This window comes from Dermochelys coriacea, chromosome 14 (assembly GCF_009764565.3).
Source record: "Dermochelys coriacea isolate rDerCor1 chromosome 14, rDerCor1.pri.v4, whole genome shotgun sequence".
NCBI classification, from domain to species: domain Eukaryota; kingdom Metazoa; phylum Chordata; order Testudines; family Dermochelyidae; genus Dermochelys; species Dermochelys coriacea.
The window spans coordinates 3,532,427-3,557,420 of record NC_050081.1 but is presented as its reverse complement, the minus strand read 5'-3'; the positions used below and the strand labels follow the sequence as shown (position 1 = coordinate 3,557,420).

At 58.3% G+C, this 24,994-nt stretch overlaps 1 protein-coding gene across 2 annotated transcripts in view; it reads left to right on the top strand.

Annotated features, from left to right (window-relative positions):
- The window catches only part of TTYH2 (tweety family member 2), a 44,004-nt gene that overhangs the window by 13,938 nt on the left and 5,072 nt on the right, over positions 1 to 24,994 (top strand). Inside the window, exons 2-13 of one of the 2 annotated variants that reach the window (XM_038372264.2) lie at positions 4,505 to 4,677; positions 9,775 to 9,886; positions 15,066 to 15,286; positions 16,700 to 16,795; positions 17,281 to 17,353; positions 18,156 to 18,225; positions 18,726 to 18,781; positions 19,303 to 19,395; positions 19,949 to 20,041; positions 20,188 to 20,330; positions 21,007 to 21,192; positions 22,217 to 22,295. In XM_038372264.2, the coding sequence (XP_038228192.1) occupies positions 4,505 to 4,677; positions 9,775 to 9,886; positions 15,066 to 15,286; positions 16,700 to 16,795; positions 17,281 to 17,353; positions 18,156 to 18,225; positions 18,726 to 18,781; positions 19,303 to 19,395; positions 19,949 to 20,041; positions 20,188 to 20,330; positions 21,007 to 21,192; positions 22,217 to 22,295 (1,395 nt within the window). Of the gene's footprint in view, positions 1 to 4,504; positions 4,678 to 6,919; positions 6,939 to 9,774; positions 9,887 to 15,065; positions 15,287 to 16,699; positions 16,796 to 17,280; positions 17,354 to 18,155; positions 18,226 to 18,725; positions 18,782 to 19,302; positions 19,396 to 19,948; positions 20,042 to 20,187; positions 20,331 to 21,006; positions 21,193 to 22,216; positions 22,296 to 24,994 lie in introns of those variants that run through there. The other variant, XM_043496363.1, reaches the window with a different exon arrangement.

Here is a 24,994-nt window from a genome sequence, read left to right as displayed (position 1 = left end):
TGGGCTCGTCAGTGTCTGCCTCTGGCTGAACCTTTCCACCTCCCCGGCCCGGCTTGGGAGCCGTTATTCTTGACTCCATGGTGAGTACCTGGAAACGGAGCAGGGGACTGGAGGGAAGGGCGGCTGTTTGCGTGACGTGCTCGGGACGGCTGGTAACCATTCCTGCCGGGAAGGCAGTTGGGCTGCAGTGCTCAGCTGGGCCACCAGCTGGTCTGGGACGCGGGGAGCAAGACTGCGGCACGTCCACTGAGCAAGGGAAAGAACTGCTTCATGGACAACCGGACAGCTTCATTGTGGGGGTGGCACTGCCGGGTGACAGCCAGCGCTTGTGTACCTGGAGCTTCAGCGCAAGCTGTAGCCGTTTAGGGTATGTCTGTGCTGCAGACGGGGGGGTTGTGAACTTGGGTTCAAATAGCAGCAAAGACACCACAAAGGCTCCACCTCCAGCTGCCTTACACGTTCGAACTCGAGCCGCTAACTTGAGTCAAGAGCACACCTTTTTTCACAGTTACTCCTGGGGAATTCTGCACTGCTGTGCATGCGCAGAATTTATGTCCCCCACAGATATCTTTGCTTCCCTGCAGAAAAATGACTTTCTGACGTGGAAGCAAAGGGAAGCCCCAAAAGCAGTGATGCGACCCTCCCCAGCAGCATGTTTCAGGTGCCCAGGGCAGCCAGCGGAGAGGTAAATCACTTTGGGGCAGGGGGTGAGACTGGAGAAGACCCGGCTGGTGGCTCCTACCCTGTGCTGGGCTCAGCTGCTAGTCCCGGCTAGGCTGGGGAGGACTGGACTTCCTCTTCCCCTGCACGGCATCTGGGGCCGGGTCAGACACACCCCAAGATTTCTCCCCCAGCTGCAGGAATCTCTGCAAACTCCCCACGCTGCTTCCTGCAGCCATCACTCCTCAGCTACAGGGGGAGGGTTCCCTGTACAGGGAGTTGTTCCCCCATCTGCCCAACCCCCGTGCATCCAGATCCTCATACCCAGTCCCTCCCACCGAGCCTTACCCCCCCGCAGTGAGTCCCACTGCCCCTGCATCGCCCTGACGAGCAACCTGCACCCAGATCCCTGCTGCACCTGGATCCCCACCTGACTGAGCCCCACTCCCCCAGCATCTAGACCCCCCCCCACTGAGTCCCCCCACACCCAGACCCCCTGTCGAGCTCTATCCTCCCACACCCAGACCCCCGTCCGCTGAGCCCCAGCCACCTTCACCTTGAACCCCTGCAGAGCCCCATTACCATTGCACCCAGAACCCCCCAACAAGCCCCTGTGCATTCAGATCCTCCCCACTGAGCCACCCACACACAGATTGTCCCACACAGAACCCTCTCAACCCAGACCTGGATTCCCCCACACTTAGATGCTGCCTGGCTGAGCCTGCTTGCCCACATCTGCTGCTCTTGGCACGGAGGGACAGGGCCCTGGGGAGTTTCTGGGGCAGACCCGGTCCTTATGCTGTGTCAAGGTTGGGTGTAGCCTCACCATTGAGTCCGTGTCCTGGGAGGGGAATGGGGGAGCTGCACAGTGATCTCCCACCTCTGCACAGCCAGTGGCCTGTGCTCCCCAGTGCCAAGCTGGAGCCTCCACGTTTATTTGACAAATAAAATTTGTAGAATTTTAAAATATTGTGCGCAGAATTTTTTATTTTTTGGGACAGAATGGCCTCAGGAATATGCAGTGTAACTGTATCCATACGCTGTGAGAAGAGACCAGGAGAAGCAGATGGGAAAGGACAAGTTAAAAATTACTTAGACAACTTAGAGGTCTTCAAGTCGGCAAGACCTGATGAAATCCATCCTAGAATACTTAAGGAGCTGACTGAGGAGATATCTGAGCCATTAGTGATTATCTTCTCAAACTCATGGAAGACGGGAGAGATTCCAGAGGACTGGAAGAAGACAAATAGTGCCAATCTATAAGAAGGGGAATAAAGAAAACCCGGGGAATTAGACAGGTCAGCTTAACTTCAGTACCTGGAAAAATAATGGAGTAAATAATCAAGCAATCAGTTTGCAAACACCGAGAAGATAAGGTGATAAGTAACAGCATGTATTTATCAAGAACAAATCCATGTCAAACCAACCTAATCGCTTTCTTTGACAGAGTAACAAGCTTTGTGAATAGGGGGGTAGCATAGAGGTGGTATATCTTGACTTTAGTATGGCTTTGGATACTGTCTTGCATGATCTTCTCATAAACTAGAGAAATACAGCCTAGATGGAGCTACTGTAAGGTAGGTGCATAACTGATTGAAAAACCGTTCCCTGAGAGTAATCATCAGTGGTTCATAGTCAAGCTGGAAGGGCATAATGAGTGGGATCCTGCAGGGATCAGTTCTGGGTCTGGTTCAATATCTTCATCAGTGATTTAGATAATGGCATAGAGAGTACACTTATAAAGTTTGCGGATGATACCAAACTGGGAGGGGTTGCAAGTGCTCTGGAGGAGAGGATTAAAATTCAAAATGATCTGCCAAACTGGAGAAATGGTCTGAAGTAAATAGGATGAAATTCAGTTAGGACAAAAAGTGTCACTTAGGAAGGAACAATCAGTTGCACACATACAAACTGGGAAATGACTGCCTAGGAAGGAATACTGTGGAAAGGAATCTGGGGATCAAAGTGGATCACAAGCTAAATATGAGTCAACAGTGTCACGCTGTTGCAAAAAAAGCAAACATCATTCTGGGCTGTATTAGCAGGAATGTTGTAAGACCGACACAAGAAGTCATTTTTCCATTCTACTCTGCGCTGATTAGGCCTCAGCTGGAGTATTGGGTCCTGTCCTGGGTTCCACATGTCAGGAAAGACGTGGACAAATTGGAGAAAGTCCAGAGAAGAGCAACAAAAATGATGAAAGGTCTAGAAAACACGAGGAAAGATTGGAAAAAATTGGATTTGTTTAGCCTGGAGAAGAGAAGACTGTGGGGGACATAAGTTCTCAAGTACATAACAATTCTTCTCCCTCCTCCTTGTAAGCACTTTTTATTTTTTACCCTCTGAGGCCAGGACAAGAAGCAATGGGCTTCAATTGCAGCAAGGGAGGTTTAGGTTGGACATTAGGAAAAACTTCCTGACTCTCAGGATGGCTAAGCACTGGAATAAATTGCCTGGGGGGGTTGTGGAATCTCCATCATTGGGGATTTTTAAGAGCAGGTTGGACAAACACCTGTCAGGGATGGTCTAGATAATACGTAGTCCTGCCATGAGTGCAGGGGACTGGACTAGACGACTTCTCGAGGTCCCTTCCAGTCCTATGATGCTGTTAGCATTTGAATGCTGGTGGAGAGTAAATGTGAAGAACAGGGTGGTGGGGGGGGTGATTGGTGCCAGTCGGCAGGGCTGTGTGAGTCAGGTGTCTGCGTGTTGGTGTCTGGGGGAGGAGTGCACCCGCAGAAATCGCCCTGAGGATCCACAGCTGTAACCCTGGTTGGGGTGAGATGGCAGCAGCAGGACACTTGTGACCTGTGCACCAAGTGAATTCCCTGAAGCAAACAGCCTGACACCCAGCACACCCCTTCCAGCACCAGCTAAGGGACGGGCGCATTTGCTGACTGGTAGCAAATGCTTTAAATACAGCTGAGGCGGAGGCCCTGGCTGGCTCAGTGCAGTGGGATTAGGGGCCTTTCACGTCTAGGCTACTCGGCTGGGTCTGGCCCAGTTGGCAGGGCCTGAGAGCTGCTCCCATCTGTCTGCTGCGCTCGGCCCAGCTCCCCTCACGGGTTTCCTGTCACATCGGCCCTGATGGGCCACGGATTGAACCTGACGTTGCTCCCTGGACCCGAGGCTGTTCCTGCCGGGCAAGGTGAGGTGCGCTAGCAGGGTGAATGGTCTGCCGGCAGCTTGCATGGGGGCTGCCTGGGCTGGCCTTGCTCCATGGATGGAGAGAGCTTTAGTCTCCAGCGCTTGTGTCATGCACACATCTGCTTCCGTCTCTCAGCCGGAGTACCCCCTTGGGGAGGGCAAGCTCCCATCATCGGCCAGGATCACTCAGTCTAGAGATGCCCACTGGCTGGGGGAGGTCTCACTAAAGGGGATGGATCAGGAGCTTTCTACAGCCTCTTAGGCTGGGGCAGCTCTGGCCAGAGACCTCCCTGCTCCGACCCCCTTGCTGCCCTGTTAGGATCTGACGGGGCGCTTGTCTGGGCTGTGTGTGAACAGGCACCTTCTCCAGGCTGGGCACACCAGGACCAGAAGTGGTTCGCTGAGGGCTGGGAGATGCTTTGTGCTTTGGAGCTCTGGGGCCAGGGGAGTGTTTCATCAAATGCTGCTTTTTGTAGCAGTGGGAGGGGGCTGCAGATTTTCCCAGCATTGCGTTTCAGCTGGTCACCGCTGGAGCCCAGCGGATGGTGGTGAGCAGCCCCCTGCCACATTGGCCCTTTCTAGGGAGCCTGCAAACTGAGGGCCTTGGGCGCCTTAGCTTTGCTCTCGCGCCCCGGGCCATGGTGCCGTGCAGCCTGCATGGAGCATGCACTGACTCTGGTGTCTCTCCCTTGCCTAGTCCCTGCTGCTCCTGGGCCTGGTGGCTGCCGTCTGCTTTGGCCTCAACCTGCTCTTCCTCGCCATCTACCTGATCTGTCTGTGCAGCTGCAAACGAGACGAAGCGTCGGGGACCAAGCGGCCCAGCTCCTGCTGCATCACCTGGGCGGCTGCCGTGGCTGGCCTCATCTGCTGGTGAGTGTCCCACGGGGTGGCCTAGGGTCCGTGTGACTGCTGCCTTCGCAGCCCAGCTGGCAGGGCTGGGGGGAGACCTCGCAGCCACTGGCCACAGGAAGCATGGCCCAGTGGTCAGGCTAGGACTCCTGGGTTCTATTCCGGACTCCGCTACTGACTTGCTGTGTGCCCTTGGGTAGTCCCCCATTTCTGTGTCCCCACTTCCCAGGGGATTACGACTGAAGGGCAGGGGACCAGACGAAGCAGACAGCTGCCGGGCAGAGGTTCCTGGCCATTCTCAGAATCACTTGGTGGGAAGGCGTTTCCAGTGGGTCGCCTGGTGAAAAAGACGCTCGTCACTGAGCGCTTCGCGAGCAGTTGACATTCACAACCCCCCTGCGCGCCCGGATGCCAGGGTGACGGGTGGAACACGGACGGTCTTGCAGCTGGGGAGGCGACTGCCCAGAGAGGGGAAGGAGCATGCCTGTGAGAGCCAGGGGCGGGGGCTCTGCTTTCATCTCCCCAGCCCAGCTGCTTTCAGAGAGGTTCTCAGGGCTGCTAGTCCCCAAGCCTGAGTCGCTGCGGGTGGAGGAAGAGGCAAGTGGCATTTTTTCCCTGTTGTCCCTGTTGCGTGCCCAGGATCCTCCTCTTCTCCCCGCTTAGCTGCCTCCTGACCCAGGCTTCATCTCGCACCCGTCGCTGGATTTGTGGGCCAGCTGTGCACATGAATCGCTTTGATTAGATCCAGCTCTCAGAGGCTTAAATACTGATTGCTCCTCTCTGGGCATAGGCTCCTCCATCCGGGGCTGGAGCCCGAGGCTGCATCTTTGCCTTGGCAGCCTCTCCCCTCCCTGCTGTAACTGGTGGCTCTGGGCCCCATGTGCATGTGGCCTCCTGGAAGTGCTGGCTAATCCCAGGGGGTGGGGGGGGGGTAGCCGTGTGGGTAGTGGGGAGTTGGGGTCAGTAATCCCAGTCCTGGAGCAGATGGCAGCCTGACACAGCTGGCAGCCTTTGGTCACATGAGGCTCATGGTTAATTACAGATGGAGGCTGGGTCAATTGGCGGGGGGTGGGGCAGGGAGTGGGCCCCAGAGGGGTCCCAGGTGGCTGGGACAGGCTCTGCTGTCCTGCGGGGGCAGTGCCACTCTGGGGTGCTGGCAGAGAGCATCCTTCTGACTGGCATGGCCTGGTGCTCTCGGCCTCTCCTTGGCACTGCAGGCCTGAGGGGCCAGGAGTGGCCTGACTAATGAAAACTGTACTCTGAGGCCAGGGCAGCAGTGGGTGACTGGGGGACTCTAGGGGAGTCAGTGGCTCATCTGGTTCTGGGTCCCAGGTCTGTATCAAAACCTCCCTGGGGCAGGGTGAGGCCCAGGAGCTCCCCCAGCCACTGTCCTGGCCTGTGTGGCGCAGGCTTGGCTCTGCAGTGCTAAGCCCGCGGGGCACTTCTGCTTGCCTCTGGTGCTTGACCCCGTTGCGGTGGGTGGGCAGCTGATGCCCATCTCCTGCTGCCTGGTAGTTGCATGTCCTCATCAGAGGCGTTTTTGAGCCCTCTCCTGGTTTCAGAAACTTGTAACAAAATTTGCCAGCAGCCCAGGCCGGCCGATACAAAATCCTGACCATTCCTCGGCCCGTCCTCACCCTGCCACGCAGGTTGTGTCCTGGGGTTATGGGCTGCTGTGTTGTTCTCTGCTTTGCATTGCCAGGAATCCCCTTCTCGGCCCATCCAGGCAGGGCTCCTGCCCCAGGCTCTTGATTGCTTCGGCGTGATCCGCTCCCCATGGGAAGGGAATAAAGAGATTGTTCTTCTCTCGCTTTAGACCAGACAGAGATTTCAGTGTATGGCAATAGACACGCTCTAAAGAGGAAGCAAATGCCACTGATTCGCTCAGCATGCCCTTCCCGTGACTGCCTGCTCCCCCCACTCTCCGGGCCCATTCCACCACCGCTCCATGTGACTTTCAGGGATGGGGCTCTGATTGCCAGCTGCTTGGAGAGGAATCCGTGTTTCCTCTTCTCCAGTGACAAGCAAATGCTGCCCCACATCCTCGCTCCCCTGGGGCTTTCCAAGAGGCTCACAAGTGCCACGGATAGCAGCTGTGCACTGCTGAGCGCGCGTCTGGGCTCTGGTGTTGTAGTTTGGCTCCACCACAGCTGTTCCACTGGGCCCCAGTCCCCTACCATGGCAGCGCCGGGCTTCTGCTGAGCACAGAATACCAGCTGCGCCAAAGCCGCGATGCCAGGTTCCCGCTAAGGACTAGGGCAGGACTCAGACTCATTTCACTGGTGAGCGAAGGCAGGATTTGAACCCAGCTCCCAGGGGCGTGTTAACCCTCTGTCACCCCGGGGGAACGAAAGGCTGGGAACATGGTGAGAAAAGTGGTGCTGTCAGAGCACTCCCTTTGCTAGAGTGCCCTGGCACCCTGCGGTGCCCGGAGAGGTCTCGTAGGTGGCGGTTGTGAGCTCCTCCCTCCTTGTTAGAAGTGCCGGGGCGGCTGGCGCTGCTCTGAGCTGTGGGGTCCCATGAAGTGCTGTGGCTTGGGGAGGAGACTGAGCTGGGGCTTTATAGCCCTTCAGAGGTGCCCAAACCCACATCGATATCTAAGTGGAATCTCTTTGAGGCAGAGTGCAGCCATTAACAGGCTAATGGGGAGAGCTGGCTGCTCTCCATCTGTTCATTGACAGCTGCACCCGGAAGTGCGGGAGCAGCAAGCGCCTGCTCTTCGGGAGCTGTGCCGAGCATGCACTGTTCCTCCCTTCCAGGGACCCCCGGGCTCTCGGTCCCAGCAGCTGAGCCGGAGCCAACCCTATGCACAGAGGGCGCAGGAGCCGCCAGGCGTGGTGTTATCGGGGGGCCCTGTCCTTGGTGCGCGTGCTCCTGGCTGGGAGCTGCATCAGAACTTCACCTGGCTGCGGGGTTCACCCCATGTGGTGGGCCGTGCCCCTGCAAGACAGGTCCGTATGCCACAATACCGCTCTGCACTCCCTCTGGGAGGCCCTCAGAACCCTGCAACGTCCAAGCAGAAACTCCCTTCACCTCTTTGGGGTGGGCAAGGCAGCGGACCTGGGGCTAGAACCCAGGTCTCTGGCTACCCGGTGCTATGAGACATCCCTGCCTGCCCTCGCAGGACCTTGGGGGAGGCACGATGGATCTTTTAGGGGCAGGGAGAAGTGTGCCAATGATCCAGTTGAGCACCTGGGGCACAAGCAAAGCCCGTAGAACCCTTCGTCATCCCGGCTCGGCTCAGCAGTTGACACTTAGCCCCCCAGATGTCCCAGCTGTGGAGCAAACACCAAATGCCCCTGCTCTCCATCGGGAAGCAGGGACCTGGCTGGATGTGGAGGGGACGCTGCTGGGGGTACCTGTGGGGCATGCAGCAGCACTGACGAGCTGGAGCCTGTGGCATGGCTCCTGGGCTCTGCACTGGGTCCCTGAGGCCAGCTGGCTCGCAGGGCCGAGGAGGGGCGAGCGGGAGACCCAGCTTTCACTCCTTGTCCCCTCCTGGGGGACTAACCAAGGAGCAGGTTTAATTGGAGGCAGCGATTCTTTTCTGACAGATTCTCTTAATCTGCTTTGCCAGGCTTTGCGGCCTAAATCTTGCAGCATTCGCTGGGGCTGGCTTCAGATCCAGCCTGTGTGTCTGGCTTTGAGCTTTGCTAAGCCCCAGCATGAGCAGAGAATCTCCTCTCACCCACAGCCAGCCTCGTGCCCCGGAGGGGCACCTCTGCCTTCCCTGGGACCCAAATCGGGGCTGTTGGCGCTTCTGCCTTTAAGCACCTGGATGCTTGTGCTGAGTCCAGTCTCGGGTATTTCTGTGGCTGCTGCTGCTGCAGTGTCTGAGCACCTCCAATGAATTTATCCTCACAACACCCCGGTGCAGCGTGGCTGGGCTGGTACAGATGGGAAACTGAGGCACGGAGACCTAGTGAGCAGGGAAAAGCAAAGTCACACAGCAGGGAATTGAACCCAGGTCTCCCAGGGTCTAGGCTGGTGCCCGAACCACTGGGCCGGGGTGCGCAGGGCAGCACTGGCAGTTCTGCAGGTGCCCGGTGTCTCATACCCTGCTTCTGCCCGGCCTGTGGCCTGAATGGGGCCCTCTCACTTTGTACAGCTGAGCAAAAGATCTCCTGGTGGCTGTGGAAGGGCGTGAGAGAGGCAGGGAAAGGGGATGAGATCGCTGGCCGGGCTGCAGGCGCCGGGCGGCTCCAGGCTGCACTAAAAGCTATTGATGGCTTTGTATCGAGGATTGAGTTTGTTTCAAGCCTTGACCCCCTCCAGTTCTCCCCCGCTCTTCCATTCTTGTAAATGACACTCTCTCAGGAGTCCCAGCTGTGGGGCAAAGGGGAGCTCGGCGGGGAAGGGATCTCAGCCAGGGCCTGCCCAGGTCTGCAGTGGGGGATGCTCCAGCAGGGTGTGGAGGACTCTGATGACGTGCGGCACCCTACCTTTGCAGAGCAGGTACGGCCTGAGCAGAGACAGGGCAAACTTTCCCTCCCCCATCTCAGCGTCTTCTAGGGCCAAGGGCAATTCAGTCCTGATGCCTCTGAACCACCATCCCCCCCGCCGCGCTGCCACGGGTGGGTAGGGAGAAGTGATGGTATAGCTGCTTGGGAGGAGCATCCCTGTACCTAGCCTCGCCCCGTCCCCTTAACGAGCCCTGAGCCACCTTCCTCCTGGTGACTCCTGGTACTGGAGGAGGGCAGTGGCTGGATACAGCCCCATGGCACCCTCCGAGACCCTGCTGCCCTGGCGAGCGGTTGGGGGATTATCACGTCCAGGACTGTGCAAGGCCCTGGTGTGAGAGGAGTTCGGGAGCTTTGTTCCAGTTCCTAGGGGGCTGGTGTTGCTGTCACAGCTGGCATTAGCTGCCCGTGTTGGAGGTCCAGGACTGGCTGCTCCCTCCAGGAGGCCCATCCAGCTGGGGTGAGTCACATCTCGTGCACACACTAAACATGCTGTAACGTTGCTCAGAGGGCTGCCTTTCGTTTGCCTTCCTCTGGCCAGAGCCAGTGGCCCAGGGCTACAGCAGTGCCAGGCCAGCAGTGGGTAATGTGCCCCTGGCACCTAGAGCCAGCTGTGCCATTTCCCTCTTCTCTAATCTGTGTTTTCTCTCGTCCGTAGTGCTGCAGTTGGCATTGGGTTCTATGGGAACAGCGAGACCAACGACGGGGTGTACCAGCTGATCTATGCCCTCAACAACGCCAACCACACCCTCTCCGGGATTGACACACTGGTAAGGGCCTGCTGGGGGTAAGCTGCACAGGTGCATTGTGGGATATTCCGCCCGCATCCGAAGCATCTGCCATTGGCCGTTCTCCCTGGCAAGTGCTAGAGCTGGTGGGTGAGTCGTCATGGCCTCGGGATAGCCCAGGACTTCCCCTTGTGGGGCAAGATGTTTCTTCTGAGTTCCTTAGCTTGGGTGGCTGGGAGGCAGTTATGTGGGGCTTTGGCAGGACGCCAGGCACGAGTCTCTAATGTAGAAGAAACCATCGCTGGCTCTCGGTCCCCGGCCCTCCGTCTGTTATAGAGCTGGTGGGTATCCTTAACCAAGGCACAGAGCAGGAAAGTGATTTGACCTGGGCCATGCAACTGAGCCAAAAACAGAACCCAGGAGTCCTGGCTTCCAGCTCCCCCTTCCCTCCAACTCAAACTAGTGAACTATGCCCGCTCCTTGTTCTAGCCACAGCATTACTTTACAAGCTGACACGCTGGCTTTCGCCTGCCTGTGCTTGGCCTGGCCATGTTTTCCCACCAGCCATGGCCTTGCTGCATTCACCTTGCCTGCTGGAGTTTTGGGCTCCTGTCACGGAGTCCCCGGGCGACTCTCTGGAACTGCTCCCTACAAAGCCAGTCAGGACTCAGGGGAAGTCTCCTTTCTGGGAGAAGACTGTCTCCAGGGCAAACAGCTCACACAGCTTCCACCTTCTGGGTCTGACCTCGGAGCATTCAGCATCCTCTGCCCCTCCGTGCCTTCCCACAGCGAGTCCACCCAGGTGGGGTCCTGGGGAAGCCAGAGGGTCCTGCCTCCCAACTCCACAGTCAGATGTGACTCTCAGCCAGCCAGTAACACAGAAGGTTTATTAGATGACAGGAAAATGGTCTAAACCAGAGCTTGTAGGTGCAGAGAACAGGACCCCTCAGCCGGGTCCATTTTGGGGGGCAGTGAGCCAGACAACCATGTCTGCACTTCGCTCCATGTCCCCAGCTAGCCCCAAACTGCCTCCTCCAGCCCCTCCTCCTCTGGGCTTTGTCCCTTTCCCGGGCCAGGAGGGCACCGGATCCCTTTGTTCTCCAACCCTTTAGCTCTCACCTTGCAGGGGGGAAGGGCCAGGCCATCAGCTGCCAGGAAACAGGGTGTCGGCCATTCTCTGTGTCCAGACCCCTACACACACCTGCCCTCTAGGGCTCTGCAACAATCACACACCCTTATCCCACCCCTTAGATACTTAAGAACTGCCTAGGGGAAACTGAGGCACCCCCACAATATTCAGAGGAAACATTAAGAACAGTCCCGCTTTGTCACAACTCCCGGGATACAATAGGCCAAGGAAATTGGGCCAGAAGCTATTGGCCTTCCTGGGAAACTGGCTGTTTTTCCATCCTCGCTCCTCTTGTAAGCTGCTCGGGTGATATAACCGGTGGATCTCTTGGATGGGCCTTGTCTTAAAGAGACAGCTGTGTTCCTCCAGAGATTACGGAGATCAGCTGGCATCTCCGCTGCGGGGGCTGCGCTGGCAGCTCCCTCCTGCAGCTGCTAAGCTGGCTGGGAAATTAAACCTCTGAAAAACCAAGAGTTTATCCCAGCAAGACAGACTAGGCCAAGGCTGCGCTGCCCGGCGTTGGACATGTCCAGCCTCGGTGCTGCCTTCTGGAGAGCGCCAGGCGTGGCAGAGGGGGTAACTCAGAGAATCCTCGTCATCCTCTGTCCGGCGGCCTGGCGGGTTCCTCGGGGCCTGTCTTGCATCCCTGTCTCTCCTCCCTCTGCACCTTGGTGATCTCATCTGCAAACCTCTATTCAGCTGCCATCTCTATGCTGACGATGCACAGATCTGTCTCTGCTCCAGCCTGTCTCCTGGCCAAACAAAGATCTAGCCCTGTCTTTCTCACAGCTCCCCAGGGGTGTTTGGCCACCCACTCGAGCTCAGCATGGCTCTTCACCATCTTCTCCCCGCTACCTCCTGTGTCAATCGATCCTGTCTCACTCAGGCCCGCACCAGGGTGTCCTCTTCACCTTAGACCCGTTGCCAGCAGCTCCCATCCAGCCTGTGTCTAAATCTCGCCAGTTCTCCCTGCCTGACTGATGTCCCTGAGCTGCAGCCTTGCCTTTCCTGTCCATCCACACAGTGAAACCTCTCACTCAGGCGCTCGCCAACTTGCATCTCAATCACTGTCCTCGGCAAATGGTGTCTCGGCTCAGTTCCGAATGCTGCTGCCACGATCCTTTTCCTAGCCTGGCGCTTGGACCGTGGCATCCCTCTCTGTGCATCCCTCCACCTGCCTCCTCTTCTCCGGCACATCACACGGAACTACTTGTCTCCACATTCAGAGCCCTTCCCTGCCTATCTCCACCTTCCCTCTCAGTCGCTATCAGCCCATGAGCCCAACCTCCGGTGCCCCTTTGTGCTTTCTCCCACGTTGCCCCGGGTGCTTCGGAGGAGCTCCCTGTGACCATCCACAAAGCTCCCTCTTCATCCTCCTTCCCCGCCTTCCTCGGAAGGCCACCTTGCTCTGAGGCCAGCGGGAAAACTTGGCAACGGCTCCGCAGCTGGTGGGCTGAGCGCACTGTGCATCGTACCGGCCAGTATTGGTTCCCTGTGCTCCCCGCTGATGTGTCTGGATCCACCTGTTGTCTCTTGTCTCATACTCAATCACCGCCCCAGACAACTTTCGCTCAGTCTCTTGGATCTGTTTGTGCAGCTCCTGGCGCTATGGCCGTACCTGTAATAGTCTGTCCTGATGCCCTGAGAGGCCGGGAAGGGTCTGCACACCTGCCCGGCAGAGTCACCACTCATGAGGAGCACAGCAGTGGGGATCATGGGGCATCGGTAGAGCTGGGGGGTGAGGAAGGCAGGAGAGACCAGCAGGAGGCAGGGTGAAGGAGCAGGGCCAGGACTGGAGTAACGGGAGCTGCTGGCTAGGGCTGAGAAGCTTTGGGCAAACAGTTTGGCTTAGCTGCAGCGCCGCTGACGGCTAAGTCAGTGCGTTGGCACAGTCTCGTTCCCACGGTAATGTACCTGGGGGCCATGGGGCTCTCGGGAACATGGCTGGGAATCCCCTAGGGTCTCTTGTGCCTGCCTCCCCTCGTGCATATTCTGCCATCCTTATCCCCAGCAGTGGGGCAAAGGGCACCTAGATTGCACCTGGGAGATTCTTGTTGGCGGGCTCTGGACCATTGGCCACGGAACTGGGAGAGGGGAGGGCAGCCTGCCTGCCAGCTGGGTGGCATGCCCTGCCCCGGCTGCTGCAGAGCAGTATGGTACTTACCTTCCCTACAGGCTGTCGGGACTGGCCTTGGGCCCAGGAGGGCTGAGCTTGGTGCCCGAGGTGGTGGTTGCTGTTTCTGTGCTTAGCAGGCCTGGGCCCCCTTAGCTGGGGCACCTGGACTGCCTTGGGCAGCGGCAGCATGGGGCTGATTGCAGGGCACCAGCCAGATAAAGCAAGAAATAACAGGGCATTAGTGCCCCCTCTGGTGTCTGTCTCCCCTTTGTGGGGTGAGCCGAGATGGGGATGCAGGACTCCTGGGTTCTGTGCCTTGCATCTTCCCCGACACACCATGTGACCTGCACGAGTGGCCTAAGCCAAAGCTCCCAAGTGTTCTCAGCCCCTGAGCGGGTTGGGTTTGCCAAGGGTCCAACTCGGGGAGCTGGGGCTGGAATCAGCAGGAGCTCTGGAAACCAGGTCAACCAAAATCAGGGGCTGCTTCTGTTAACTGGGCACAACAGCCCTGGAGATGCTGTGCATGCATGAACACAAGCACTCTGCAGTGCCCTGAGCAGTGATGCCATCCCATCTGGTCTCCCTCTGTTTGGGGAGCACCCGGTCCCGGAGCGTCTAGCGCATCTGCAAAGTGTCACAGCCTTTGGTCCTGCCTCCTTGTGCTGGGCCTGCCGTCCGGGGAGCACAGAGCGATGCCTTTGTGCAGGCCGCATGGAGGTGGGAGCCAGCCCCGCTGAGGCGGCGTGTTTCTTTCAGAGCCGGAAGCAGCGTGGCAGTCAGCTGAGTGACATATCTAGGTCAGGCCCCAGCTGCAGAACCGCTCCTCCGCGGCATCGTGTTGCTCGATCTCCAGCTGGGAGGTTTCCCTGCAGAGGGGGCTGCTCCCTAGAGGGGGAATCCCCCAAGGCACAGCTGCTCCGCCCCCAGGAGCTGGTGTGGCATCTGCCCTGGCTTGGGGGAGCCCCATGAAGCGACCCAGCCAGGCCTTTCCTCTCCTGCCCATGCCGAGCTGTCTGTAAAAATCTCCCTCCATCGTGGTGACCTGGGCACCGGCAGTTTTGCCACTGGGGTGACTCGACCTGCCGTGGGTTGGGTTGGTCAGTGTGGGGGAAATGTCTGTATGAGGAGCCCCTTTGTTTCCAGGGTGCACGGAGCTGCACGAGCACTCACCTAGCACTGGGGAGCGCAGAGCTCCAGCCCTGCTGCCCCCCCCCCCGCCCCTGGGCTGCACTGATCCATCCGCTGCTGCTTGGGGAGGCCTTTACAGAGCTAGTGCAGGGGCTGGATTTAAACCTGCAAATGCTCCCACTTTGGGGGCTGAAGGGGCCCCTACAAACAGACCCACCGGGGCCCCTGAAGTGCCATTGGCTGGAAACAAGGGTCCCCCTGCCCTTTATAGAGACCGGGCTGAGTCGCTCGCTAGCATGGGGCAGCCCCTAGTGCTGCCAGGCTGGTTCTGTTGGCAGCCCTGCCCCCGCTCCCTGTGCCCCTGCACAGCACTCTCCCCGTTGCTGCCAGATTACTCCATGCCGGGGCGGGAGCTGCCTCCATGAGGCGCTGCAGTTTGCTGGCTGCGGCGCTGGCCTAGCCAGGGCAGGTGGGGCGGCCTGGTCGTGTGCAGGGCGGGCTGGGCGCCAGGGCTGGGGAGGCAGAGAAGCAGATGCTCTGGCACAAGCACTGAGTCATGCCCAGAGCCCGTTCCCAAGGACTTGCCGGGCGGGTCCCTGGGGCTCTGTGACCCCCTATGTCGATCAGGGAGAACCCGCCCCATTGGGAAGAGCTCTGCTCTGGTTGCTCCTCAGCTGCCTGTTGATTCTCCGTTGCTGCAGAGCTATCGGCGCACAGCCCGCCGAGGTCGGCACTGCACCCGCGGGGTCTGTCTTGGGGTTACCTTGGGCCAGCGCTGGATGGGAGGGGGCAGCGCACAGGCTTTTTCCGTGGCAGGCTGACTGTTCCTGCTCCTCTCCCCGGGGCAGGTCTCGGGCACCACGGTGCAGATGAAGGTGGGGCTGGAGCAGCACCTGGCTCGGCTGAATGAGATCTTCGCCACGCGGGGCGACTACGTGCAGACCCTGAAGTTTCTGCAGCAAATGGCTGGCAACATCATCCGGCAGCTCTCAGGGCTGCCGGTCTGGCAGGACGTGAGCATTGACCTGACTGCTGTGGCCGGCCAGGTGGGCTACGTGGAGTATTACAGGTGAGCGGGGGGGGATCGGGGTCTGCACTGCACCGTCTGGACCAGGCCAGCATGGCACTGTGGGGCTGGGTAGGAGAGGAGCCTAGGGCCGCGCCAGGGTAAATTCCTGTCCAATGCCCTGGCTGGTTGCTGCGGTGATGACGCTACTGAATTGGGGGCTCTGCCAATTGGATTTCACCGTCTTGTTCCGAACACATCAGGGAAAGAGACTGGGGGTGTGTGGGGAGGGAGTATTGGGGGGGATGGGCAGGAACTCCTGAGCCATCCCAGCTGTGAAATGGAGCAGATCCCAGAGCCGTGCGCGCAGCTCTCTGCAGCGTGTGCCCCGTGGCGCTGGAGTCGAGGAATTTAATTGGCTCCTTTGGCTGTGGCCAGTGATTCTAACGAGTGGAAACGAGCTGATTTTTCCCTCCCCTGCAGGGTTGACGAACCAGAATGAAACCACAGCACAACCGTTGGGCTCCGGCGCCTCAGGGGAGAGCAAGCCAGAGACACGGCATGCTCCCCACGCGCCAGCGCTCCCGCTAACTCCCCACAGACCCAGCCTGCAGCACTGCATGCGCCCCACGAGGGCTGCTGCAACCATATCTGCCAGCCCCACTTTGGGGGGGGCTCAGAGGAGGCATTGCCTTGTGTCGGGACCTGGCTACGCCCAGGGGCTGTAATTGGCGTGTGTGCACCACGTCCCATGTAGCTCAGCCCTGTCACTGCCCAGTGCGCTTGGGTCGTATTCAGCGATGTAGCGTCTGACCCAGGGAACAGAGAGTTTAGGCTGAACCTCGAGGGGGAGGTGCCTCCGCTCTGAGCTAGTCTGCCCCCCCCCAAGGGAGAGCAGAGGAAACTCCATCCCCTGGGGGTCGAACGTAGGGCTGACCTGGCCTGATTCTGGGGTGCTGGACTTGACGGGACCAAATGCACCTCTATCCCCACCCATGTGGGCAGCCCGTACACCCGTCCTGCCCGAGCCAGCGCCGTTCCATCTGCCTCTGCGCGGGGCGGGGGTTGTGCATTGGAGGGCGCTGGGGAAGCCCTCGCTCGGAAACCAGCCACAATGGCAGAGGCGTGAAGGGTGCGACAGGCACAACGGAAGAGCGGCTGGGTCAGGGCTGCGGGTGCATGTCTGCTGCCATCGAGGGGAGAGGCTGAGATCCAGCTGAGCAACTAGAGACCACGGGGCTCCAGCCGTCCCCAACCTGAGCGTATGAACGGCCAGACTGGGTCAGGCCAGGGTCCATCTCACCCCATCTCCTGGCTTCCTGGCGGAGATGCAATGCTGCAGGCTCCCATCTGTGGCTGCAGCTCATGTGCTGGCTTCTCCGGGGGAGTGCGGCTGGCTCTGAGGTAGATGGCCCTCCAGGGGCATGGCTGGCTGCAGGACTCTGACAGCCTTTCCCCTTCCTCCCCTGGGCCCAGGTGGCTCTCCTACCTCCTGCTCTTCATCCTGGACTTGATCATCTGCCTCATCGCCTGCTTGGGGCTGGCCAAGCGTTCCAGGTGCCTCCTCACTATGTGAGTACCCACCTCTGCCCCACTGTCTGGCGGGGGTGGGCACTGCCTATCAAGCCCTACCCTCCTGCGCTGCACCAAGGCTGCTGCTATCTTTGGGAAGGGAGATGGGGACCTGCCCTTCCCCAGGCCTGGAACTGGCCCTACACCTGCCTCCCTTGGGTTGGCCCGGGGACCTTGATGCACCTGCGGGATGGGCTTTCGGTGCTGCAGCACTGTCCCACTCTGCCCAGGGCTCAGCGCCTCCCCATCCCCCCCCCGCCACCACTCCTTAGCTGCTCATGTAAGCATGCAAGGCCACTGTGCAGCTTGGTGCGGTGGGAAATCGGAGCAGTGACTCTCCCAAGGTCATTGGTGAGTCAGTGGCAGAGTCCCAGATCATGTTCTATCCAATTGACACCGCAGCCCCTGCCCTCGCAAGGTCCCCTGGCCTGGGCAGTGGGAGATCTCGGGTCCCCGTAACTTAGTTGTCTCCCTTTCTCGTGTAGGATGTTGTGCTGTGGGCTGGTGACACTCATCCTCAGCTGGGCCTCCCTTGCTGTGGACACCTCTGCGGCTGTGGTGAGTGAGAAGGAACAGAGCGGCTAGCTGGCTGGCTGGCTGCTGAAGTCCGGCTGTCTGTCCGTCCACACCCTGTGTGGACAGACAAAGTGGGTGTGAGCAGGAGTAGTTCAAGGCCTGGAACCCATTAGGACACCAAGCAGCTGCTCGGTGCTTGTAGCCCACTCCCTGGGGAGGTGAGCAGCTCTTGCTAATAGCTGGGCCCTGTGCGCCAGGCGCTGACGGGCATGCAGCCGCCAAATCCCCGTCTCTCTCCTGTGCTTCAAGCAGGTGCAGCAATGAGCCATGGAGGTGCAGGGATGCGGCGTCTGTTGCGTCGGTTTCTGCCCCCTCGGGAACTTGCCCCCTGCTCGGGGCGGAGGTGTCTAGTCCTGTAGTGCCTGGGGCTAAATGCAAGGTCCCGAGGGTGGTCGTGGCAGTAAGGGGCACGCCCCCCACACTGGGCACGGGGCCCTGTGTGCACAAGCTGGCTGCGCCGTGCGGGAGGGGCCGCCCAAGGCGGTGCCGGAGCACGTGTGCAAAGAGCACCCAGCTCTTGGTGGTTCAGAGAGGCCTTAGGAATCGCCTGGTGTCCGCTGTGTGGGGCATGGGGAGCCCTGCTTAGGGACAGAAGCTGTAAAATGGGTCCTCCACCATCTATTAAAATGGGCCCAGTTTTGTGTGTGGTGGAGCTAATGGGTCGGGGGCAGCTCCTAGCTACGTGCTCTCCCCTCCCCACCTCAGCTGTTGTTTTGCCCCCTGGCCTGGGTTCTTTCCGAGAGACCGGGCGGTGCTGTCAACGTGTGTTCTCTGCTTGTTGCAGGGCACCAGTGACTTCTGCGTCGCCCCGGACAAGTTCATCATGAACCTAACTCGGGGCGATCTCCGTGCAGGTGACGGAATCGCCTTTCTTTGTGCGTAGCGCTTCGGCACGGGCCCAGTGTGCCTGGCGCGGTGCGGCTTTGGAGCCTGCGGGGACGCCAGTGGGTGGACAAATGGGGTAAGAGGCGGGGCTGTGTAACTTGCAGGGCTCGCCTCAGCCCTGATGCAGGCAGAGGCAGCTCTGTCCAGGTACGCCCTCACCTGGAGTGGAACTGAAACCCGGGAGCACATTGCGGCATGACCTGGCCCAGTGCCATCCATGGCAGACAGCCACCAGCAGAGCCGCCCGTCCCCATCTCATCCAGGCCGCTCGGGAGAGGCGAATGGTTCCCTTGGCAAAGGCTCCTGTGCAGAGACGCTGCTTTCCCTGTTCCGGGGCCGCGGGGCCTGGGACCCTGTTGGTGCTGGGGAGGGTTGTTGCATCCTCTCTGGCTTGGGTGAGAGGTGCCCACGAGGGGCGGGCTGCATGTCACCCTGGTTTCCAACATCTCCCCTTGTGCTTGCATTGCAGAAGTGGTTCACTACTACCTGTACTGCAGCCAGAACCTGAGCAACCCCTTTCAGCAGGTATGCAGCCCCCCTTCCCCTCCTGCAGTGCGGCCTAGTGCCTTCTCACCAGAGGCCGGCACTGGAAAGCCCATGCCTGGGTGTTCCCTCTTGCAGTGCTTGCGGGGGGGTGGGAGGAGAGGGGCTGACTCTGTCTAGGATGGGGGACCAGATTGGAGAAGGGGTTGGTGCGGAGCCTAGCGTCTCCTTCGGGTGTTGGGGCAAGAATGTGGCTCCCGATACCCTGTATCCCAGCGCTCCATGCATTGCCAGCACCAACCACAGCCACAAAACATGTCCATCTAGGCACCTTGGGCTGGAAAAATCAAGGCATCAAGCTCTCTTCCCTGGCTTGTTCTGAGCCTGGGATCTGCAGAGCAGGTGTAGCTGGCACTGGCTGGATTTGACTCCCCAGGGTTACAATACCCAGCTTGCCCTTTGGGTCTTGACGAGGCGGGGGGGGGGGGGGGGGTTTCTCTTCCTGCCCTCCTACAGGTGGCATGAACAGCTCCCTAAGCTAGGTCTTGTTTTCTGCCATGCAGGCCCTGACCATCTACCAGCGCTCGCTCACCACCATGCAGATTCAGATCCAGGGCCTGATGCAGTTTGCGGTGCCCCTCTTCCCCACAGCCGAGGTAAGGCGGGGCCAGCACTGAGCAGTCAGATCCGGGGCAGTAGTGCCTCACTGGAGAGGAGAGGCTGCTCCTGCTTTCTCATACCTGGAACTGAAACCCATCCCATGCCACCCGCCTTCTGTGCTCAGCGTTGAGCCCACAGCGTGCCTGGCTGCCCTCTCCCCAGCCGCTCTGCAGAACGGGCACGGCTCCTCCTGGGCTGAGAGCTGGGGTGGGGGAAGGGACGAGGACGAGGGAGGCGTTCTAGCCCCACCTGAAATCCTGCAGCAGAGGCCAGAACGGTTCAGAGGTGTCTGGAACACACAAGATGTTGGGGGTGAAAGTTCAGCTGTGGCCAGGGCAGGGTTATCTCCCAAAGCTCCATACATACCACGTCCTCAGCTGCCACATTTAGGGGAGATGCAGGGCTCCCCCGGGCCGAGGTGTGGCATGCACCTGCCCCGGCCCCCCGCCACCCACCATGCCCCCCAACCTGTGCTGCCAGCTCCTCCAGCTGCCCTGTTTGCCCAGCTGGCCTCAGTGCCTTGCCTTGCCCCTCCTCTCTCCGCCGCAGAAAGACCTGCTTGGAATCCAGCAGCTGCTGAACTCCTCCGAGACCAGCCTGCACCAGCTGACGGCCATGCTGGACTGCCGGGGCCTGCACAAGGTGGGTGGGGCGTCTCTGCCAGGGCATCGGGGAAGGGGGGTGCTTTCCCTCCCGTGGCTCACCCTGGGGCTGGCACCGTACTGCCTACCAGCCCAGCGGGAGCACGGGGGGAAGGAGCAAGACTGCGTGGTCTGTCTCCACTGCAGGATTACCTGGACGGGCTGATGGGCATCTGCTACGACGGGGTGGAGGGCTTGCTCTATCTGGCGTTGTTCTCCCTGCTGGCCGCCACGTCCTTCTCCACGCTCATCTGTGCCACACCGCGGGCCTGGAAGCACTTCGCCGACAGGTGAGTCCAATCCTGGGATCGCGCCACTGGTGCTCGCTCGAGGCAGACGGTGGGAGTCGTTGAGCTCCCCACCAGTCTGGGGAGCCGGGCTGTAATGCTGCATGTGGCTGGCCAGGCACCACCCGGGAGTATGTAATCCACAGAGGGTGGGTGATCTGGCTCAGTGCCATGGATGGCCGCCTGCCTCCTTGCCCTAGGAGCTGGCTTTCTGAGCCACCCTTCCCTGGCACACTGGCTGCCTCTGGCTCCTCGTGAATTCCGGGGAGTGTCGCTGCCATGCCCAGGGCCTGGGCCCTGAACACTTCAGGCAGTGGCAGTCTACCAGGTCATGTCTCTTGGCTTGTTCCTTCCTCCAAAGCGATGGCATCCAGTTGCCGTGGGTTTGCCCTGTGCCAGCTCTCTGAGCCCTGGGGCCCTGCCTTCCCCCGGTGAGGTGTGGGGGTGGCGGGAGGAGGGCGGGTTTGAGGGTCCTGTTCTCCACAGATCGGGCACGAGGCTGGGCGAACTCAGCCCGGGTTCAGACTCCACAGCTGTGCTCTCGTCACGGCACCTGTGCTGAGACTGCCCAGAGAGAGGCCCCTTTCCCGTCCCCGGGGGCTGCCCCTCTGGGCCGGGCCATGGTCTTGGCGTCGTCAGAGGGTGACTAAAGGGCTGCGCTGCCCCTCCTTCCTTCCAGGGATCGGGATTACGACGACATTGACGAGGAAGATCCCTTCAACCCGCAGGCCCGTCGCATCGCCACCCACAACCCCCCCCGCGCGCAGCTCCGCAGCTTCTGCAGCTACAGCAGCAGTCTGGGCAGCCAGACCAGCCTGCACCCGCCGGCACAAACCATCTCCAATGCCCCAGTGTCTGAGTACATGTAAGGCTGCTCCATCCTCAACACCCCATCCCCACCTCGCCCACTGGGGAACCCCTCCAGGGTGCTGGGGCGGCTCGTGCCATTGCAGGCTTGGTGCTCATGGACTGGCCTGCAGCTCCCTGAGCAATGGGAACTGGGCATGGAGACGGCACACTCGGTCTCCAGTCCTTCCCCGGCAGGACAGCTAGCGGCACTGGGGCTGCTGCTTGGAGGGGCTTCAGGGGGCTATGGGGAGTCTTAGAGCAGATCCTTAAGGCATCAACAGACAGAAGCACCCTTTCCCCCGGGGCGGGGAATATACAGCTTTCCAGCTCAGAAGGGTGAGAGCCTTGTGCTCGGATCTGGCTTGAAGAGGTAGAAGGCTTATGGGAAAGTTTGGTGCTGCCCCCTTGTCTCTCCACCCCTCCTTCACTGTGTCTTGCTTCATTGCTTGCTTCTCCCTGGGGGAAGGCTCAGCACTTGGGGGGTTGTCCTGGGGCAGGGAACTGCTGCTTAGGAGAGGTGGGTGCTGTGCCCCACTTGGCTGTTGAGTCCCCATCCTCAGGAAAATCACTTTTCCTTGTTGTCCCAGTTGTCCCCTCAGTAGAAGAGAGAGGACTGGTAGGAGGTGGGGTGTCAGTGTGTAAAGTGCTCTCTGACCATGGGGTGCACAGTGCTAGAAAACCGCAAACTATTAATACTCCCCACAACCATCCATGAGTGCTGAAGGCGTTCTCGACCCCACTGTTTGTCTGATTTACAGCCCCCTGCCTCCCTCCTCCGAGTCCCAGAACCTCTGGGCCAGTCTGGTGTTTGTAGAGGGCTCTGGAGTGTCCCATATCCCCTTTGCATGGAGGTGTGGTCTCCTACTCCATGACTGATCTCCGACTCACCAGAGGGGGAATTGGCACATCCTCCCCCTGGTGCTGCTAATGATGGGAGTCCTGGGAGATCTGGTCCATTCAGCGGACTTGTCCTTCTGGGGTGGTGCTTGGTCAACTTGTAGTCTCCGTCGCTGAAGGGCTTTTGCTCCATCTCCCTGCAGGAACCAAGCTGCGCTCTTCGGTGGAAACCCGCGCTATGAAAATGTCCCGTTGATTGGAAGAGGCTCTCCTCCCCCTACGGTACGGTGGGCATCTGAAGACAAGTCATTTTTATAATAGGGTCTCTTGGCGTTCTCAGTTTTTATTATTTTAATCGTGTTGCTAAGTGATGGGGAATCCCTCCACTTCTTCAGAAGCCAAAGAGCTTCGTTTGCTGAGCTAGTGACAATGGCTCGTGATCACTTCCTCTTCCAACCCCTCTTGCCCTTGGGCATTAATGGACATACCCTGTCCTTTGAACACGGCACCTCTGGCAATGATGATCCCAAGCCAGGAATCAGCACTGTCGGAAATGTAATGCCGTGACAGGAAGTCCCACCCTTTAGACTCGGAGGTGGAACTTCTTGATACGCCACTTGAGCAAGAGGGAGAAAATGGCTCATGAAAAAGCAGATGACTCATTACCCACAGCACTCCAGCTACATCACCGATACGTCATATGGCTTCATTTTATTGTATCTTGTCATGACTTTGTGCTTGGTGCCATATTTAAAAACAAATGCATCCATATCTAACTTGTTAACAGATTTCTTCTCTAATCTGTGCTGGCTTTTGTGGGAAAAGAGCCAGGCGTTCTATACATCTCAGAAGACAAACTAAAGTTTTGCTTCATTTGCTTTGGTTCTGATCTTTTTATTTATTTTTTTTGTTGGTTTCTCCCAAGATGTTTTTAAAATGTATTCACTGTAACCAAAACCTGTCTGCATTTTCCTGGAGTGTTTGGCTTAATGTTCTTTAAAAACTTCTTGCCTGCTAATGTTTGCTTTGTTTTTGCATCAACTATTTTGGAGCTATGTTGCCCATCAATAGTAAGTTTTGGGGGTTTTTTCTTTTCTGTTTTCGGATGGTCATTTTGTTCCCCTCATAACGTCCATCATTTTAGCTGTCCTGTCTTCCATTTTGTATACATATTTTCTTTGTATGTGTTTTGCTTTCATTGGAACAGAAATGGGAAACTATTGACAGTAGGCGCTCTGGAGCCAGACCCAGGGGTTCTGTGTATCTCAACTCTAGTCCAAAGCCTGAATCCACCTGGATTGTGTGGAGGGCTCCCAGATTCTCTCAACTCTCTGGAGTTCTTCAATACACCCTCCTTGTGCTCCTAGGTCAGGGAGGGAAACTAACTAGAACCAGAGACTGAAACAGATCAGGGAGCTGTTTGGAAAATCTCCATCAAAATGCCCTTCCCACAGAAAAGTGGGATGCTTTTTTCCCCCCTACTACTACCTCCACCTCTCTCTGCCTTAATAGTCTACTTCCTCCCTGGTCTCAGTGAAATACAACCAGAAGCCAGGATGAGCATTGACCCCAGCTGGAGGAAATCTAGCTGGAAGAGGTGGCAATAACAGCAATAATAGGAATTTCTATTTTTAGAAAATAACTAAGTATCTGATCCTCTTTGCCCGGCCAATATTCCTCAGAGCTGCTCCCCACTGGCTTCTTCTGGGAGTGAACTGCTATGCCAGGGAGATGCCCCTTGGAGTGAGCTACAGCCTCCATCGTTGGAACAGCTCAGACCTGGTTGCTATTTACCTAATGCCCTAGATGACTAGGGAGATCTGATGCTTGCCCAGGGCAGCTTGCGATTAGCCTGCGAGAGCACTTTGTACTAAGCAGTGTCAGTTAGGTGTAAGGGCTACCTGTTAATGGCTGAAATGCCGGTCTGTCATTCAGCCCTGCCCAGTTAGATGGCTCTTGCGTAATGGCCACCGCTGCCCCCAGGAGGGGTGTGGCGACAGCATGCCCTTGGACAGGTGGGACCCGGGCCGCAGAATGCCCTCACCTGACCCTGTTGCAGAGGCTGCTGTGCAGTGGTTTATTGGGGGGTTGCAAATGGGGACTAGGCTGAGACCTGCTGAACTCATCTGCCCCTCAGAGCCTGACTCCAGGATTTGAACCCAGACCTCCAGAGCGCATGTGCCTTTCAATGGTTGCTAGAAATCATTAAACTCCAGCCTCGATAGCATCATCATTCATTAACTCTTCTGTGCATTGGTTGCTTTCTCTCCCTCCCCACTCCCCTTTCAAGACGATGGGCATTGTCCATGAAATCCCATTAGACATCTCCATCTCTGGCTGTAATGCCCCTGGGCGGGTGTCTTCTAGTAGCCTATGGCTAGGCGCTAGGCTGTTGTGGCCAGCTCATGCCTCTCCCAGCTCTTTGCCATCCTCGCACCAAACAGTCTAATTAAAATCCCTGAGGAAGGGCTTTTGAATTCCAAAATAACAAACTCTGAATAATCTTCCTTAATGACTGGGCTTGGTGGGGCCTTTTTTCCCTCCCCTCCCCCCACCTTTTAAACTAAATGGCTAGAGAGAATTTCCTTTTGCATTGTTGTTGGGATGGGAATTTCTTGAGGCTCTGTCTGCTCTAGCCTCTCCCTTCAAATCTCCCACCTGCCCCAGAGCAGCCAGCTCCAGTCCCCCTGGTTCTGTGAGCACTGCTCATGTCCTACTGCAGAGTCAGCTCGAGCGAGCGACACCCAGGTTGGCCTAGCCCGGGTGTGAGCAGCCACACGGCGAAGCCCTGCCCGAGTTACCGTGTGCGTCTTTAGGACCTCTGGGGTATCGCATGGTTCTTTGTGCTGCAGTGAGCTAAGACGTTCTGATTCATTCACAGTGAATGGTGGGAGAACTTGTCTGTCCTGGGCAAATGGGGGGAACTGTGGGAAGGCTACTGGAGTGACTTGAATGACTTGGCCTGTGTCCATACTGCAAAG